The sequence below is a fragment of the Ahaetulla prasina genome, chromosome 3 (genome assembly GCF_028640845.1).
Source record: "Ahaetulla prasina isolate Xishuangbanna chromosome 3, ASM2864084v1, whole genome shotgun sequence".
In the NCBI taxonomy this organism is placed as follows: Eukaryota; Metazoa; Chordata; class Lepidosauria; order Squamata; family Colubridae; genus Ahaetulla; species Ahaetulla prasina.
The window spans coordinates 45,171,196-45,191,822 of record NC_080541.1 but is presented as its reverse complement, the minus strand read 5'-3'; the positions used below and the strand labels follow the sequence as shown (position 1 = coordinate 45,191,822).

Below are 20,627 nucleotides of genomic sequence, written 5' to 3'. Positions count from 1 at the left end.
GATGTAAATATAAACAAAGTGCTACAACCTTCTTCTTGTGATCCCAACTGAATACAATTGTCAACAGCTTTGAGACCTGATAGTGTGTTTATCTCAGAATTCACGGATAAACAACATAAACAAAAACAGATAAATAAAAGCTTCTGACTTGCTTTGCTGCTAGACAAAAGCCACATTATACTCTATAAAGAAAGCTCTTAGCTTTCTTTTCTAAAAATCCAGCTTGCCTTTACTTTGGATTGTAAATATCATGAGACAATCATAGATCTAAGAAGTTTAGCAAAAATATTAGTTTAGTGAAAGAAGAAATCTGAACAATACATGGTTTTAACTTCTAATTCATTGCATCTGTATCCAAAATGCTCATTTAGGAATTTTCACATAAACAACACCAAGGAGTGATCTTGCTCAGTGCCATAGGGAATTCCAGTAGAGAGAAGACGTTCCCTGAGGATGGACTCCAAAACGAGTTGGAAAGCTTGGAAGACTAAACCTCTGGTCCTGGTGACCAACCCAGATTGTGTTGTGACCCAGGCCCAAGTAGGTAGTAGGAAACTCAGTCAGTGAAAAAACAAACTTTATTCAAACAGCTGAGAATTACTTCATTCCCAGTGTAGTTCAACTAAATTAAAACAAATTCCTCCCAACACAAATTCCTCAGTCCTATCGCAAACCTTGGTCCAATTAGGCGAACTGCCAAAGGCCTTTCTTGGCAAATGTTCAGAAGTCACAAAAATAAATGGAAGATGTAGACGAAGCAGATGATGAAGCTACCAACATTGTTTTCTGGCAAAACCCAAATGTCGTTGCTGGTTTGTTTTAAGCCTTATGGGAGGGGCCAATCATCTGTTGGCCCTACTCCTGAGTTGTCCTTTTTGCTTGAGCTGCTCTTGCCTTCTGGCAGCTCTTCTCATGCGTTCATTAGGAACAGGCTCCTCCTGTTCCTCTGCCTCACTACTATCAGTATCTGGAGGCTCTGGAGTCTGCACCTCACTCCCTGATGGCCCTGGCCTCACCTCAGCCTCATCGCTGTTCGACTCTGTTGCCAGCTCCGCAGGCTGCTGGCGGACCACAACAGATTGGATCATACAACGTATATTTGCCGTCATTCATTATAGGGAATACTCAGAAATTATAGGTTATTTTTATATAACAGACTTGAATATAGGTGATTTCATTATGAAACTCATGCATTTTCAAATGGTTGCTTTTCTCTTGGGAGACAGCAACAGTCATTTTCAAGTCTGCCATATCTTATTAAGAGAATCTAGCTACATTGGATATTTTAAAGCTTCTATATAGTTTCTAATTACTGAAACTCTTAGTTTTATAGCTCTTTAAATAATGAGGCAGAAAATTAGAAGCAATTCAAAATTAGACACTTTCCCAATGTCTGGAATATCTGACAGGTCAGGAGTTAAAATCACTCCTTGCAATTCCTCTGAGATAGGAAGAATTTTTAATTACAGATTTTCTTCTTTTTTAAAAATGATGATTGGATTGTGGAGGTGATTGCTTTCTCTGGCATTTTGCTTTGGGCCCCATGATTGATTCACAAACAGATGTCACTTAAAAAGAAGAAATAAAGTCCAATTATGAAAAAGGTTATAAAGGAGTCCAAAATTCAGAAATAATTTCCAAAAATCAGTGGGACCAGGAACTGTAGATCCTGCAGTCACCTATTTGTTTATTAAATGTCATACCATCCATCTCTTTAAAAACTGCAAGCTCTAAATTCTATTCAATAATATTCAATATTAATAACTCTTTAGGTTGTGTTTTAGGGACTGCAATAGAACAATTTTGTGAATGTTTCCTTAGGAGACAATCTCAGAGGACAGTCAATAAATCTCTGTCAATAAATGTGTATAGAATTATCAAATGCATTATTGGAATTATTATTGTTATAAATCACATTTATTTTGCGAAATATATGGGCACAGAAATTGGTGGGTGCCATTCATTACTGCTATTAATTCTATTTTATGAGTACAGATTTGGAGCTATTACATAGATTTTTTTTTAAAAAAATTAAAATCTAAAAATTACAGGCTTGAATCTTTCATTGCATAAAAATAAATTCTCCTCCACACATTTTTCCATATTCATCTTTTTAAAGCCCACAAACATAAGTTATTTTCCAGTTATATAAAAAATAAGAGTTGTTTATTTCTTATTTCCAGAATATAAGAGAATAACAGAATAATAGGCTTCTAATCCAGCCCTCTGCTCAAGCAGGAAACCCTGAACCATTTCAGTCAAATGATTGTCCAATCACTTCTTAAAAACCTCCAGTGTTGCAGCACTCACAACTTCTGGAGACAAGTTGTTCCACTGAGTAATTGCTCTAATTGTCAGGAAATTTCTCCTTAGTTCTAGATTAGTTCTCTCCTTGATTAGTTTCCAACTGTTACTTCTGCTCCTGCCTTCATGTACTTTGACCCCATTAGATATTTGAACACTGATATCGTATCACCCCTAGTTCTTCTTTTCACTAAACTACATGTCCCAATTCTTGCAACCATTCTTCATATGTTTTAGCCTCCAGTCCAACTAATAATCTTTGTTGTTCTTTTCTGCACTTTTTCTACAGTCTCAATATCTTTTTTATATCATGGTGACCAAAACTGGATGCAATATTCCAAGTGTGGTCTTACCAAAGCATTATAAAATGGTATTAACACTTTGCATGATTTTGATTCTATCGCTCTGTTAATATAGCCTAAGACGGTGTTGGCTTTTTTTGGCAGCTGCATCACACTACTGGCTCATGTTTAAGCACTAGGACTCCAAGATTTCTCTCACAGGTACTACTATTGAGACAGGTACTACCTATTCCATGAGTCTTCAAATTACGGCCCACCGGCCGCATGGGGCCCGCCAAAGCCATTAATCTGGGCTGTGCAGGACAAGATTGCTCTGCCCACATCTCCCCGCCCACCCTTCAGCATAGTGCAGGACTTGCCTTCGGGAGCCCTGCGGGCTGGAACTGAAAGGTAAGCCCAACAATTTTGGCCTGCATAATGCTGCTGGAGGAGGGGGTGGGGCAGTGTGAAATGTTCCTGGTTTGGACCGGATTGCCCGATCTGGTAGTGATGGCTACCAGATGGTGGGTGGTTCAGAGAATCGGTAGCAAAATCCCTGCACCCCCCCATGCCCAGCTGAGCCATGCGATCATCAGAGGGTTTTTTTTTTTACTTTTAAAAGCATTTTTTCTTCAGCTGAAAAAAATGCTTTTAAAAGTAAAAAAAAATATGATAATCGCCCGGCTCAGCTGGGTGCTAGCCAAAAATGGGGGGGGGGAGTATGTTTTTTTTGGTTTAGCTAGCAAGGAAGCCTGCTGGGAGGAAAAATGGGGTATGGGGGGTTGTTTTTGAGAGGGAGAGAGAAAGAAAGGAGGGAGGGAGGCAAGGAAGGAAGGAAGGAAGGAAGGAAGGAAGGAAGGAGGAGAGGAAGGAAGGAGTACAAACCTGGCACTAGATGCAGCTTCAGAGGATAATCTAGGGCTGGAAGGGACCTGAAGGTCATCTAGTCCAACCCTGCTCCAGCAGGACATTGTTAGTGAGTTTCTGTCTTTTGATTCCCCAGTCATATGGTTACATAGCCACGCCCACCCAGTCGCATGACCCTCACCAAGCCACACCCACAGAACCGGTATTAAAAAAATTAGATTTTTTTCAACCTGGTGGGGTGAAAGAGGCCAAAAAAACAGGTGAAAATGACTGGTTTTTGGCCAAAAAAAAATGCCGATTTTGCCTTGTTTTAACCTGCAGAATGCTTCTGGAGGTGGGTGTGTGTGTGTGGAAGACGCCAAAAAATGGGTGAAAACGGCCCATTTGTGGCCAAAAACTAGCAGTTTTTTCCTGTTTTTGGCCTGCAGAATGTTTCTGGAGATGTGTGAAAAACAGGGTGCACAGATGCCCCAGGAACAGAGTGAAATTCAAAATTTTCCCTACCTGTTCTGTGGGTGTGGCTTGGTGGGTGTGATTGGGTCGGTGGGCATGGGCAACTCAATGTTACTCCCACCCAGTCACATGACACCCACACCTACACCCACCCGGTGTTTTCTGTCGGAAATGGGTCATGTGACTGTGTGGGTGTGGCCAACTCGATTGGTCTCACTCTTAGGAAATTTCTACTTAGTCCAACTCACAATAAAATAGCACAGTTCCAATATTTAGAGAGAGAGAGAGAAAGAAAGAGGGGGAGAGAGAGACAGAAAGAGAGAGAGGGAGGGAGAGAGAGAAAGAAAAAGAGAAAGAGAGAGAGAAAGAAAGGGAGAGAGAGAGAGAAAGAGAGGGAGAGAGAGAAAGAGAGGGGCAGAGAGACAGAGAGAGAAAGAGAGAGGGGGAGAAGGAAAGAGAAAGAAGGAAAGAGAGGGAGAGAGAAAAAAGAGAGAGGGGGGGTGAGAGAGAAAGAGAGAGAGAGGGAGGGAGAGAAAGAAAGAGAAAGAGAAAGGGAGAAAGAAAGAGAGAGAAAAAGAGAAGGGGAGAGAGAGAGGGATAGAGAGAAGGAAAGAGAGGTGGGGAGAGAGACAGAAAGAGAAAGGGAGAGAGAGAAAAAGAGAGAGAGATAGATTTCTCAAGCTCCTTGGGGCTGAGAAGAATTGCTGCAAAACTGAGTTTCCTGAAGTGGACCACTAGACTCCTAAACAACGGAAAAAACAATCTAGTAAAAAGAAAAGGCAACCAAAGGAGCATTGTGAAAACAAAAGCAAATAAAACACCCTCAGGAGCAAAACAAATTAAAGTTTAATTTGTGTGCAGTGTTCAATGGACTGTTAAATTGGCCACGCCTACCTAGTCACATGACCTAGCCACGTCCACCTAGTCACGTGATCACCTAGCCACGCTCACCCAGCTGATCCGGGGCCCCAACAGTCTGAGGGATCATTAATTGGCCCCCTGTTTAAAAAGTTTGAGGACCCCTGACCTATTTTATACCTGTGCATTTGTTTTTTCTTGTCTAAATGTTAGAACTTTACTTTTCTCACCACTGACATTCTGGGGGGGGGGGGCGTGTCTATATTTTAGAGATTTTGCTAATTCCCATGACTTCTAGGTAACATAATTGCATAGGGTTCTACAGTCTAAACTTTTGCCTCTGACCTAAAACAGCAGTTTCAGCTTGGTCACCACCTGATATTCTTGATGCACAGCTAGTATCGCTGCATTGTGTTTTCTGGATATTAGTTTGACATGGCATTAGAAAGTTTAATTCTAACCCTATATTGGCCCAAAAAAGATCAGCTATCTTGTGGTGAATGTTTACATTTGTATAAACTTAAGGATGCCTAACTACATCAGAAGTTCAAGGGTAACACCAGGAAATATAGTAATGTAGCCTGCAAAGATATAAGCAATCTCATATCTATTCATAAAAACATGCATACTTTAAAGATCTAACAAATGGTACAGAAAGCTCCAATTTGGAAATGCCTTCTATTCATTCACAATGACATCTCAGAGAAACTTAATTTTTCTTTTTGGGAAGACTTAAAGTCAAAGGTTTTGGCCAAATTATGGTCACCACGATCTTAATACTGGCTCATCTCTCATTTTCTAACTGAACACAGTTGAGATCCCCATCCCTTTCCAAACAAATATTAGACACACCTATTAGTTATGATGTGTGTGTGTGTGTGTGTGTGTGTGTGTGTGTGTGTGTGTGTGAGAGAGAGAGAGAGAGAGAGAGAGAGAGAGAGAGAGAGAGAGAGAGAGAGGAGAGGAGAACTATTAGAACTTGCTTGTAATACTTTTTTTTAAATTTGCATTTATATCCCGCCCTTCTCCGAAGACTCAGGACGGCTTACACTGTGTTAAGCAATAGTCTTCATCCATTTGTATATTATATACAAAGTCAACTTTTATTGCCCCCAACAATCTGGGTCCTCATTTTACCTACCTTACAAAGGATGGAAGGCCGAGTCAACCTTGGGCCTGGTGGGACTTGAACTTGCAGTAATTGCAAGCAACTGTGTTAATAACAGACAGACTTAGTCTGCTGAGCCACCAGAGGCCCCTTGTACTATCTACTTGATAAACAAAGTGGAATCCATTATCACTGTCCGATATTAAATAGAACCAGAGGCTTCTTGAGATGGGCGAGAGAGAATGTGGTCAGAGTGATGCCAGCAGCACCACAATACAAGTTTCTCCCCTTTTCTACATGCATTGCTGTATCACACATATGTCTCAAAGACGCAGAGCTTGTAGCATGATGCTGCATTTTATCATTCAGGTGAAAGGGGTAAATTCCTATGGACAACACTGAGTGATATCCACGTTAGAGAAACTGAATATGTTTTCATTGTCCAAGGTAGCAATGTTTCATCCTTGAAAAGTCAAATAAATCGATAAATTTATGCCTCACTGGAGATTTCTCTCCTGGATGCATGAAAAGTCACTGAAACTATAAAAATAATTTTAGTGCAGTGTTTGGTGTGAAATTTTTGAAACAACTGTTCCCAGTTTTATAGATTAAGGCTGAAAACTCATTACGGTTGTAATTTGACTTTTATGTATTTAGGAATAAGATTTCTATGGAACTTGAGATGATTTACTTTTGAAAATATAATGGATTTATAATGTTACACCACTGTGGAAAATTTTCTAATTGTTGATAGAAATCTTTCAGATAAAAGTTCACAAAGCACCTCTTAGTTTTGAACAGTTTGTAAACAAAGGTAAAAAATAATTACTGTCTTCATAGTATAGGCACAAACTGTTCAGAGATTTCACTATTTTTTTTCCTCTGGCTACAGTCCAATCTATCACAAAGAAATCATCCTGGGAGTCACATTTTATTATAAGCACCAGTGACCAAAAGACTGGAAATACTACACTCTGCTCTGATATGATTTAACAAGAAGATTTTGAATGCTATTAACCTGAAGATGTCAGCTAGCTTTCCAACTCTGAGCATTCAGGGTAAACAATTTAAGATTTCTTTAAAAATTAATTAATATTAATTTAAACCATCTGTCCACCATCTGCTATTTTCAGATGAAAAATATGAGCTGTTTTCTTTGTGATCTTGACTCCAACATTTTGCAAAACAATCCCCAATTCTTATATATTTAATTACTAATATAAAATTAATCAACTTTTAAGTATCGGGACAAAGTTCATCCATTGTCTGAACACAGTTGTTTGAAACACCGTCCTAATACATGCCCATGATCTATGGTCCCTTAGGAATCATCTGGATTTATTTCCAAATAAATTTGTTTATGACCTGTACAATTATATACTCTTATTCTGTGTAAGCCCACTGAAGTGTAACGCTGCATGCAATACACTTCTGACAAAGTGTCATGAAATCAACACCTCTATTTGTCCAATTAATTTCACGTCATGCCAAAAAGCAACACCCCATTTGTAAAATCACTTCTCAAGCAACAAAAGATTGGAAGGCGGGGGTGGGGGGGGGGAAGCAGAAAACAAAATATCCATAGAATTCAAATCCAGTACAAATTGAATGAAATAGCATTGACTTACAAAAGCAAGTCATAGTAAGTAATAGGATATTTATTAATAAAGTATACTTCAATATAATATATTAAATATTACCAATATTCATATCAATGAATATCATGAATATCATTATAATATAATGTATTCAATATATTGCCTCAACATCTGAAGCAGTAAAAGAGGAAGAGGAGGAGGAAGAGGAAGAGGAAGAGGAAGAGAAGAAGAAGAAGAAGAAGAAGAGGAGGAGGAGGAGGAGGAGGAGGAGGAGGAGGAAGAAGGAAGTTCAATATAATTAACTACTGCTAAATTTTTACTTTATATGTTGAGATGTGACTGAAGAGGGGGATTAATCCTACAAGACTTTGTAAACACTGTGATTTTTTTTCTGCACAAGTCCAGATATCTCACATATTCTTACTTGGGAGTTACTTCCTGGGATCATAGTAGAGATACAGAATCTCTTGTTTATAAAGTAGAGTGTTGTTCAGTAAAGGTTTTAATCAGAGTTACAACCATATACTTGTGTTTGCTGTCCCTCTATCATCCCCTTTATTACAGCTCAACATCTATAAATTCAGGACAAAGGGATGCAGCTCAAGAACTGTGCATTTAAACAATAGCATAGACTTTTGTCCCTGTACATTGTGAGGATTGTGGCTTTCCTGTTTAAGGCTAGACATCAGCTGATTAAAAACATTTTTTCATTTATTATTCATTTGACATTCATTAGTTTTTGATCTAACTGGAAATCCTCTATCCTTGTCTCATCTGATCAAGGGTACAACCCCCAATGAGAAACAGAGCACAGGGGTTTTTTTTATGTTAATATTCAGCAAGAAACTTTCCATAGTCTATTGATAACTTCATTGAGCAATAAAAGTAGTCCTTGACTTACGATCAAAACTGGAACTGGGATATTTCTGTCACTAAGTGATGCAGTCATTAAATAAGTCATCATGTGATTGGGTGATTTTACAATCTTTTTTGAAACCGTTGTTAAATGAATCACAAGGTTATTAAGCAAAACTGGCTTTTTCCATTGACCTTTCTTGTTGAAAGCCAACTGACAAAGTTGTTAATGGTGATCAAATGACTCTGGGGGTGCTGAACCATTGTAAATATATCCCAGTTGCCAAGGGCCCAAACTGCAATTATGTGACCATAAGGAAACTGCAACGTAAGTGTGAGGACTGATTTTAAAACACCTTTTTTAATGTTGTTGTAACTTTGAATAGTTCTAAACAAATGGTTGTACACTGTGTAAAGCCTGTATTATTAAAGTATACATCATAATATAGGTACATGTATATATGAAATATGAGCACCTGTTACTGAAACTGTTATGTAATATTTAACATGTTCATGGTACTGCTCCCAAGAATATCCAACATACTTCAGGCCTGCTCACTAAAAACATGTCACCTTATCACACCTTAGAGCAGGGGTATCAAACTCACGTCGTCACAGCGGCATCACGTGACATATCAGGACTTTGCCCCCCTTCACTAAACCAGGCATGGTATGGCAAAGCGTGTGACGCATCTGGCCTGTGGGCCAGGAGTTTGACAGCCCTCCTTAAAGGCATGCCTTCTTGTATATATTCCTGACCAAATTTATGTAACTTATCTAGTTAACTCATCTTCTTGGGTTTGTTTGAGAATCACAAAGCAGAGAATTTTGTTAATTTAACAATATTGCACATATACTATGAACATTCTAATTTTTGTTTACATAGGAATGCTTTGGATGTCTATTCGCTTCACAATGAATCTTTGTAAAAAGCAGAAATAATATAAAAATCATGAAGAAAATGTGAAAAACTTAGAGTCTGATGATCTCTGATCATTCAAGAAATGTATAGTATAAAACAGTTTATTTAATAAAACAAACTATACTAAATACATTGCTACACCGATACTTCATATAAACTATTGAAATATACTATGAAAGCATGGGATATACAATCCCAAAATGCTGTTATCTGTATGATAGTGAAATACATTACAAGTTGTCATTTAACAGACTTATTTATAATCAAGTTGGCCCAATATCAAATTTAATGGAATAAATTCTCTGGGACTGAAAAAAGTGCCTTTCATTCAAATGTTACTTCTTTACTGGCTGATAAAGTATATCTCCATTGAATATTTCTTTCCTTAGAACAGAATATACAATTTGCAATAGCTGTTGACAGCAGTGGTGAAATCCAATTTTTTTTTACTACTGGTTCTGTGGGCATGGCAGGGGAAAGATACTGCAAAATCCCCATTCCTTCCCCACTCCTGGGGGAAGGATATTGCAAAATCTCCATTCCCACCCCATTATGGGGCCAGCCAGAGGTGGTATTTGCTGGCTCTGCGAACTACAATTTTCTGCTGCCAGTTCTCTGAACTGCTCAAAATTTCTGCTACCAATTGTCCTGAACCTGTCAGAACCTGCTAGATTTCACCCCTATGTGACAGTATATTTTAGCTGGGTAGATATGAAAGATTAGATGTTCTGAAAAATTGTTCTGTTAAGTGGAATTAAGAGATTGAAGGCCACTTTCAAAGGCCTTGTGACGTCAGAGCAGATTATATAGGGATATGGACTGGGAGTGAGAGGCACCGTTTATCGGTGGTTCTCCTCCTATCTCTCCGACTGGTCGCAGACGGTGTTGACGGGGGGGGCAGAGGTCGACTCTGCGGCGCCTCACTTGTGGGGTGCCGCAGGGGTCGATTCTCTCGCCCCTTCTGTTCAACATCTATATGAAGCCGCTGGGTGAGATCATCAGTGGCTTCGGTGTGAGGTACCAGCTGTACGCTGATGACACCCAGCTGTACTTTTCCACACCGGGCCACCCCAATGAAGCTATCGAAGTGCTGTCCCGGTGTTTGGAAGCCGTACGGGTCTGGATGGGGAGAAACAGGCTCAAGCTCAATCCCTCCAAGACGGAGTGGCTGTGGATGCCGGCATCCCGGTACAGTCAGCTGAGTCCACGGCTGACTGTTGGGAGCGAGTCATTGGCCCCGATGGAGAGGGTGCGCAACTTGGGCGTTCTCCTGGATGAACGGCTGTCTTTTGAAGACCACCTGACGGCCGTCTCCAGGAGAGCTTTCCACCAGGTTCGCCTGGTGCGCCAGTTGCGCCCCTTTCTAGACCGGGATGCCTTATGCACAGTCACTCACGCCCTCGTGACGTCTCGTCTGGATTACTGCAATGCTGTCTACATGGGGCTCCCCTTGAGGGGCATCCGGAGGCTTCAGTTAGTCCAGAACGCGGCTGTGTGGGTGATAGAGGGAGCCCCTCGTGGCTCCCGCGTGACACCTATCCTGCGCAGACTGCACTGGCTACCTGTGGCCTTCTGGGTGCGCTTCAAGGTTCTGGTGAACGTCTTCAAAGCGCTCCATGGCATAGGGCCGGGCTATTTACGGGACCGCCTACTGCTACCGAATACCTCCCACCGACCCGTGCGCTCTCACAGAGAGGGACTCCTCAGGGTGCCGTCGGCGCGACAGTGTCGTCTGGCGACGCCCAGGGGAAGGGCCTTCTCTGTGGGGCTCCGCCTCTGAACGAACTCCCCCCGGGACTCCGTCAACTTCCGGACCTCCGAACCTTTCGTCGCGGCTTAAAACGCATTTATTCATCTGCGCAGGACTGGGTTAGTTTTTTAAATTTATGGGTTTTAATTGGGGGTTTTAAATGGGGTTTTAAATTGTATCTAAATTTTTAGGCCGTTATTGAATCAGTTTTTTTATATAGTTTTTAATTTGTATTCTATGTATTGTATTTTTTATTGGCTGTGAACCGCCCTGAGTCCTTCGGGAGAAGGGCGGTATACAAATATAATAAATAAATAAATAAAAATATATTTTCTGAGGTTTTCGCGGGTGTTTGTATGTAGATCTTTGGTTATTCGGGTTTTCTCCCGCGTAAAATTGGAAGTGTCTTGGCGGCGTTTCGACGAAGTCTCATTCGTCATCTTTAGGCTTCAGCTTCGTGCTTCTGGGAGCAATGTGTGATTGCAGCTGTTTCTTCCTTTTTAACTGCTAGTGGGGGTTTGAACTGATTGGGTGGGAGCTTGGCTGTGCTCTGATGCTCTGATATTTGTTTTCTGAGGTTTTTGCGGGTGTTTGTATGTAGGTCTTTGGTTATTCGGGTTTTCTCCCGCGTAAAATTTGAAGTGTCTTGGCGACGATCATACATTTCTCCTAGAAATAGGAAGCTGTAAGCACCTAGCCTGATGATGACGAATGGGATTTCGTCGAAACGTCGCCAAGACACTTCAAATTTTACGCGGGAGAAAACCCGAATAACCAAAGACATATATATATATATATATATATATATATATATATATATATATATATATATATATATATATATATATATATATATATATATATATATATTTACAGATAGTTCTTTTTTTAAAAAAAGAATTTGTACAAATATATACAGGTTCCGTATAACAATTATTTTCTACACCAACAATTATTTTTTATTTTAAATTTCCAGCAATAGCTTCCTGTTAGCTCAGATTCACTTTGAATTCTTCAAGGGGTGGAGGGGGCTGTGGGGAGAAACAACTGCAATTAATAATAGTGAGTGAGTGTGTGTGTGTGTGTAAGAGAACAAAAGCGTGAACGCAAGCAACATGTAGAAACAGGTTTTGTCGGGCATAAAAGGGAGAGATTGCTGATTCCATTTATGTAACACTGGTTTTTCTTATTAGGAAGATTTTGCTGAAAAGTTGACAATGATGTACAGCAGTGACTCACTGGAATGACGTTTAGGGAAAATGATTCTGCTGCACCACCACACAAAACCAATTAGAGAACTATTTTCCACGACAGGTCAGGAATTTCCATTGTTTCTTGTGGAGAATAATTTCTTTATTAAGGTGACATCCATGTCCATTATTGCTTTTCGGAATGACAATCATTTGCTTATCATACAGGAAACTACAATCAGTGAAATCACGTCACCAGTCTGAGGCAATGCCAGAAACTCAGAGCATCAGTCTGTGTTTTCCAAATGAACTAATCTGAGAATTAATAAGGAGAACATTATATATTGGCACTATTTTTGACAAGACTTTTAGTGGCACATCAAGAGGAAAAGATAAAGCTAGCGCAGAAATGCTCTAGATAGTTTGGCATTTCTGAATCCCTCTTATTTTGCCAGTTCTGAGAGACTCCCTGAAATATTGGTACCTGAAGTAACGAGGGCCTGCAATTCTTACGGTATCTCCATGACCTTCCAATAATTAATAAAAAAATACGGGAAATGTAAATGAACAAAACCCATAAACTATAATGTGTCTTTTTTTTTCTCTCTTTTATAAGTCAGAATACAATATGTTGAAGCAAAGATGTGTGATCTTTTTTGGCCTTCCCTTGCACTATATCTTCCTGCTCTGTTTGCAGGCTGTTGATGGCACTTTGTGATAGATTTTGAGGGAGAAGCCAAACAAAAAGACCCAACAACTTGAAAAAACAGGCCAGACAATTTTTGGTAGTCATCAGAATTGTTCACCCTTACTTCCCCCTAATTCCCCACCCCATTCACAGAACGTCAGAAATTTCTGCATTATCCACTCTGGTGACTACAGATGAGGTGTATCTTGCAATCCATCATAGGCTGTCCATTCTGGCTCAGATATTAAAAATTTGGATTTTTTTTCTTGTACAAACTTATATATTATTTGAAATCATTAGGTAGTATATTGTGGGGAAATATCCAACTAGGCTGGAGGGAAGTGTTAAGAGAGGGCTCAGCTTAGAAGCCTTGAATTGTAGGAAGCTGCACAGGAATGACCTCCTTCAGAATCCCTGAAGCCTCCTCTGACTATTCCAAAGGTGACAAGCTTTGCCATCTACCAAGTTCTCCAATCTTGCCAACATCATAAAGTAAGTCAATAAAGTAATATTCCAAACGGGAAAAATGAACAGTTTACAAATGTTAAAACAATAAAAATTATAAGTAAAACATAAAAAGAAGAAAATGCAATTACAAAAATACACCAAAACAATATTCTTATTGGCTTGGTTGAAACAATCACATTAATCATGTCAGTTAAGGCCTCTACCTGATTCCCTTCCAGATATGTTAGGACTATAAGTCCCCAAATCCCCAGCTAATTTGGAATTCTTGTGTTAGAGTTCCAAGATATTTGGAACAAAAACTTGAGATTTTATTACACAAATATTATGGTTCCCTACAATCTAATCCTCTACAAAAGTGATAGTGTTTGAACATTTCAGTTTAGAGGAAAGGGAAGGGAAGACATAGTAAAAGTATTAAAAGTGAGTCATGGTATGGAAAATGTAGGGGGGGAAAGGTTTTTATATTTTTCTCACAATGTTACTGCAGAATTGTATTTGTTAAACATAAATATGGGAGATTGACGATGAAATAAAATACCTATATTACTTTAATTATTCTTACTTATTAAATGCAAACTGCCCAGAGTCATCTAGACTAGGCAGTCTTTAAATTGAATGATGGATGGATGGAAGGATACATATATACAGGCATACATACAATCTATATTCCTTTATATTATTATTTAACCTTCCAAAATAACTCTAAGAAGTAAATAAAACAAAAATCTTGCTCACCAGCCATGTATACGGTAAAAATATCTCCATGTTTTTTATACAAACTTAATAAAAAACCAGTAGCATTTTTTCTAAAGTTTAGGGCCTCTCCCAAGAAAGGAATCCAACCATTTATTAAGGGAGGTTCTCCAGGGTGCCTGAAAAATAAAAAGAAAGCACTGTTAGTTGATACATAGCTTATATGATCAAAGTACATTATAGTGGCACAGTGGTTAGAGTGCAATACTGCAGGCTACTTCAGCTGACTGCTAGCTGCAGTTCAGCAGTTCGAACCTCACCAGGCTCAAGGTTGACTCAGCCTTCCATCCTTCCGAGCTGGATAAAATGAGAACCCAGATTGTTGGGGACAAAATGCTGACTCTGTAAACCGCTTAGAGAGGGATGTAAAAGTACATGAAGCGGTATATAAGTCTAAATACTATTGCTATTTGAAAATTTGAAAGCTTAGCAGTCACACCCTGAGATTTTTTTTTTTTATTCCTTAGGTGCCAAAGTTTCTACATCCATACATTTTGTCACTTATCTTCACTATATTACAAATCAATAAAATCGGTTTAAATGTTCAATTAAGGAACTGATTCATGGTAAAATGTATCTATAATCAGGTCACTATCCAAGTATCCGAACTAAAGCAATATATTTATAGTCAAATAGTCAGATTTAGTATTTTTAAAGTCTAAAACATCTTTCCACTTCAAATTATAAATAAAAAATCCAATTAAAAAAAAAACTAACTAAAAAACCCAAATGCGGGCATGTGCATCTACATGAATAATATGTTCTTAAAGACAATTACATTTCAAATCTCTGTATTTAATATTTCTGTCCAAAGGTAACCTTGTATACACGAAAGTAATTTAGGAAGGACATAGCAAATATAACTGAAGTATTCTTCTTCTCCAGAACATTTTTCAAAGCTCTGTATTGCACTAAGTTTTCAATTACACATTATTCTGCAACACCACTGATCCAATAAAATATGCATTTTTATATTCCAATCATTTATAACTAATATAGTAGTTAAAAACAAGATATCAATCAATTTCATAAGCTAGAATATATTTTATTTTCATGGTCAGTTTTCCAATGACTTGCTGAAATAAATACTTTTCTGAATGCCGTAATCCAATCCAACGAGACCGACTGATTAACTGAAATATACATGGATTTCTATGCCATTTACACTAGAAACTCTAGCTGCCTTGCATTTGAAATCCATTAACCCTATAAGAGCAAATCAAAGCCCAAAATATCATGCAAAGCAATCTGTCTATGGAGATTCTCAGTCATCCAGGTCATGGTTCTCCCAAAGGTGCTTTTTCAAGAGGCAACTGGACTTTCTGTTTTTTCTTTGAAGATGTCTCGCTTCTCATCCAAGAAACTTCTTCAAAGCTGAAGAAGCTTCTTGGATGAAAAGCAAAAATGCCTTCAAAGAAAAAACAGAAAGTCCTGTTGCCTCTTGAAAATGAATCTTTGAAGACACTGCAAAACAATCATTATTTTCTGAGCAGTTTTCTCTGATTAAATAACAATTTCCATACCCAAAACTTTATTTTATCAAGATTTATCAAGTTCAAATTCTAAGTCATCTTTCCAGAAATCTTCAAGAGAAGCTGTTGCTTAGGCATCCATTCTAATCATGCTGATGAAATGGTGAAATGCTTGTGAAATGCCAAGGCTAGTTCCACAGGTTTATATTTGTATTACAAAATCCCATTTAAGCATAGTATGCAAGAGACAAAGCTTTCATCATGGTGTACTTTTTACTGTTTGCCTTCCCCATCAACACTAATGAAGTATTCAATGCTTACTTAAAGAGTGTTAAATATCATTGATATGAGTCCTTAGATCAAGGGTGTTCAAACTTGGCAACTTTAAGACTTGTGGACTTCAACTCCCAAAATTCTGTGAGTTGAAGTCCACGAGTCTTAAAGTTGCCAGGTTTGGACACCCCTGCCTTAGATGTTGCCTGAAATACATGAACATCAATTACAAATAGTTGAGACTTTCATGAAGGAAGCCTTGAGCTATCTGAAAGCAAGTTCATATTTAAGATCACTTTTAAAAATCTGCTCTATAAAATTCATTTTCTCTTGCTTGTCTTCAATATATTTATTCTCATGTTAAAAAGAAAATGAGAGGAATGGCAGGAAATATTAGGAGCCAAAATTTGTTTTCACCTTTTAAAAACTTATTAGGGATTTGAAATGATAGAATATACCATATATAGTCAGAAGGAATAGTACCACATTAACCAATAGGGCATCCAATGCTAATCAAACCTCTATCTGAATTAATTCTATAAAACTATTTTACTTCCTAATTACATGGTCTTAATTGACTAGCACAAACATTTTTGAATGTTTAGTCCCATAATGCTTTTGCATATATTATGTATTTTGCCCATTAATTTTTTAAACCCTAGTTATGTAAAAATGAATTCTAAAATGAATTTTAAAAATTATTCCCTTATACCAAATTAAGCAGTACATCATAGAACTGAAAGTGTTTGAAACAAAAACATAATTTTATGAAGCTTTGCCTTTTTAAGTGTATTTTCCTACCAAACAATGATAATGCTACCATGACTTATTCCATTTTAATCTTGTATAGAAGAGAATCAATAAGTGCATTTTTAAATTGATGCCAACCTTTGTCATTCTTATTTCTCAATACTTAAATTCACCTAGACTAATATGAAACCTAGTAACTTTCTGAAGTTACTACTATGTTTCTTTATCAATGTTATTTAAAATAACAGAAGAGACATCAACATCAACTTCTCAGTAATTTATTTTGTTTAAATCAACACACAATTGGATTACATTTGGATGTTAAAAAACTTAAACATACCATTTTTAAAAATAGAATATGAGTATTTTTCTTGTATACTTTAAGACCAAATTCTTATTTTTCCCAAAGTGTGCTAACCTTCATAGAGGATTGTAAAAAATATGTTATGAATAGTCATCTTTGTTTTGTGCCCTAGTTTATTTGAAAAGTATGCTGGTATCATTGATAAAATAAATATATTTACAGTATGTCCACATTTTATTTCTAATAACTAGTTAAAGACTAAAGTTCCTTCCACGGTTTCATTTATTTTTTTGTATTTAGAAAACTTCTAATAAAGCACTTAGTCATGTTTTGATTATTTAATACTCTTCTAGTTACATTCCACAAAGTAACAGGTTACATTCCACAAAGTACAGGTTCTACGTGACTATTGGCTGGGTAAAATTCTAATTTTAAAAAGTCATAACTTAAAATCTCAGTCTCAATGTAAGATTTTTATTTAGTCAAGTAATTATGTGGAAACCATTAAGTGATAATTTCTGGTTCTTCCAGATATTTCCAAGTTCATATGACAAAGCAAGTCCATCATTTCCAAAATACTTGGGTACATTTACATTTATACTTGCTTCAGTCTAAATATTAAGGACCTAATTCTAGCCCACAGCTAAAACAACTTCTTTAAACAAAATGTTTAAGTTACTTAGAATATTCATAACAAAGAAATAAGAGGGAGAAACATGCTGTTTCTATGCCTTTTTACTGTACACTGTACTATGCACCAGTAATTTCAACTGAAATTACATAGAATTGAATTGAACATCTGATAGTAGAAGGTCACCAACGGTAGAAGGTCACCAGCAGTTGTTTCCTGAGAAATCTCAGGTACTATAATTTCTGCTGGGCCCTTTTGACCAGTGCTACAATGTTAGGTCCCAAGTTAGGTCCTCTTTTATGATAACACCCAGAAACTTAAAACTAGCCACTTGCTCCACTTGGTCTCCATTGATAAGCAAGGGCTGGATGTCTGATCTATTCCTTCTAAGGTTCACTATAAGCTCCTTGGTCTTACTGGTATTAAGGACCAAGTTATTGTCATCTCAATAGGCAGACTCATCCCCCCCTAGAGATGAGTCCCACCATTGTTGCATCGTCTGCAAATTTAGTAATAGTATTACTAGCATTAGTGGGAATGCAGTCATGCACATAAAGAATATAGAGTAAGGGACTCAATACGCAACCCTCTGGTGTACCAATGTTAAGAATAAGGGCTGAAGAGATATGATTACCTAATCTAACCCTCTGAGAGCAGTCAGACAGGAAATCCTTAATCCAAAAGCAGATTGAATAAGAAAGTCCAAGATCCATAAGTTTAGACACTAGTCTATGTGGAAGTATTATGTGGAAGTATTTAGCATTATTATGCTAAAACCTACAAAAAGCATCCTGACATAGCTCTGCCTCCCCCCCGTGCTGTTCCAAATGAGTCAGAGTAGTGTGAAGAGGTTTACCTCATTTACCTTATGAGATTATAATTTTAACAGAGCTGTAAAAATGAAATCTATAACTGTTACTATCTATAACTAATACAATGTTGGGAACCTTTTCGACACCGAGTGCTGAAATGGGAGCATGCACGTGCCGGAAACTGGAAGAGCAGCCGCCCAGAGCGCATGCACGTGCCGGGTGCCTGTTCTTCGGGTTTCCGGCATAGGCATGCGCACTGGCCAGCTGGTCTTCGTGCATGCACGTACTGGAAACCCGAAGAGCAGCTGCCCGGTGCACGCATGTGTGCAAGCACTCTGGGCGGCTACTCTTCCGGTTTCTGCCATGAACGCATAGTGCTGAAAAGGTTCACCAACACTGTATTAGGATTTCTAATCGTTATAGATTTCATTTTTACAGCTCTGTTAAAATTATAATCTAATGAAGTAAATCTTTTCACATTGCTCTGACTCATTTGGAACAGCGGAGGGGAGGCTATGTGAGGATGCTTTTTGTAGATTTTAGCTCTGCAGTTAATACAATATTTCCACATAGATAGTGTCTAAACTTATGCATCTTGGACTTTCTTATTCAATCTGCCTTTGGATGGTGAACCTATGGCAGGCGTGCCAGAAGTGGCACACAGAGCCATCTCTCCGGGCATGCAAGTCGTTGCCAATTGCTCTTCCGGATTCCAGCACGCTGCCAATCTAGTCTCCACATGCGCAGGAGCACCAGAAACTGGAACAGCAGCTTCCAGGGGCGCATGCGCATGCAGGGCAGCTGGTCTTCCAGTTATCAGCACGCACATGTGCACGGTCCACCTGGTTTTCTGGTTTCTGGAGCGTGCACAAAGACCAGCTAGCCAGTGTGCATTGGGCAGCTGCTCTTCTGGTTTCTAGTACATGTAGGAGCACTGGTCAGTTGGTTTTCACATGTGCATGCGTGACAGAAACTGGAAGAGCAGCTGCCTGGTGCGCACTGGTCAGTTGGTTTTCGTGCATGCTTGCTAGAAACTGGAAGGCCAAGTGGCCGGTGCGCATGCCCTTGCCAGAAACCGTAAGAGCAGCTCCCCAGCACACAAATGCGCACCGGGTGACTGCTCTTCTGGTTTTCGGCGCTCCACGCGTGTGAAGTCCAACTTTGTGGGCGCTCCAGAACCCAGAAGCGCAACGGGAGATGCCTTGCGTGCCGGAAACTGGAAGAGCAGCCGCCCAGAGCGCATGCACGTGCCGGGTGCCTGTTCTTCGGGTTTCCGGCATAGGCATGCGCACTGGCCAGCTGGTCTTCGTGCATGCACGTACTGGAAACCCGAAGAGCAGCTGCCCGGTGCACGCATGTGTGCAAGCACTCTGGGCGGCTACTCTTCCGGTTTCTGCCATGAACGCATAGCGCTGAAAAGGTTCACCAACACTGTATTAGGATTTCTAATTGTTATAGATTTCATTTTTACAGCTCTGTTAAAATTATAATCTAATGAAGTAAATCTTTTCACACTGCTCTGACTCATTTGGAACAGCGGAGGGGAGGCTATGTGAGGATGCTTTTTGTAGATTTTAGCTCTGCAGTTAATACAATATTTCCACATAGATAGTGTCTAAACTTATGCATCTTGGACTTTCTTATTCAATCTGCCTTTGGATGGTGAACCTATGGCAGGCGTGCCAGAAGTGGCACACAGAGCCATCTCTCCGGGCATGCAAGTCGTTGCCAATTGCTCTTCCGGATTCCAGCACGCTGCCAATCTAGTCTCCACATGCGCAGGAGCACCAGAAACTGGAACAGCAGCTTCCAGGGGCGCATGCGCATGCAGGGCAGCTGGTCTTCCAGTTATCAGCACGCACATGTGCACGGTCCACCTGGTTTTCTGGTTTCTGGAGCGCACGCGTGCACAAAGACCAGCTAGCCAGTGTGCATTGGGCAGCTGCTCTTCTGGTTTCTAGTACATGTAGGAGCACTGGTCAGTTGGTTTTCACATGTGCATGCGTGACAGAAACTGGAAGAGCAGCTGCCTGGTGCGCACTGGTCAGTTGGTTTTCGTGCATGCTTGCTAGAAACTGGAAGGCCAAGTGGCCGGTGCGCATGCCCTTGCCAGAAACCGTAAGAGCAGCTCCCCAGCACACAAATGCGCACCGGGTGACTGCTCTTCTGGTTTTCGGCGCTCCACGCATGTGAAGTCCAACTTTGTGGGCGCTCCAGAACCCAGAAGCGCAACGGGAGATGCCTTGCGTGCCGGGAAAGATGGCTCTACATACCACTTCCAGCACACGTG

At 39.4% G+C, this 20,627-nt stretch overlaps 1 protein-coding gene across 1 annotated transcript in view; it reads right to left on the bottom strand.

Annotated features, from left to right (window-relative positions):
- LOC131193896 (cytochrome P450 7B1) overlaps positions 1-20,627 on the bottom strand; it is a 125,635-nt gene that overhangs the window by 32,836 nt on the left and 72,172 nt on the right. Inside the window, exon 2 of the mRNA XM_058174297.1 lies at positions 14,078-14,214. Within this exon, the coding sequence (XP_058030280.1) occupies positions 14,078-14,214 (137 nt within the window). The remainder of the gene's footprint in view (positions 1-14,077; positions 14,215-20,627) is intronic.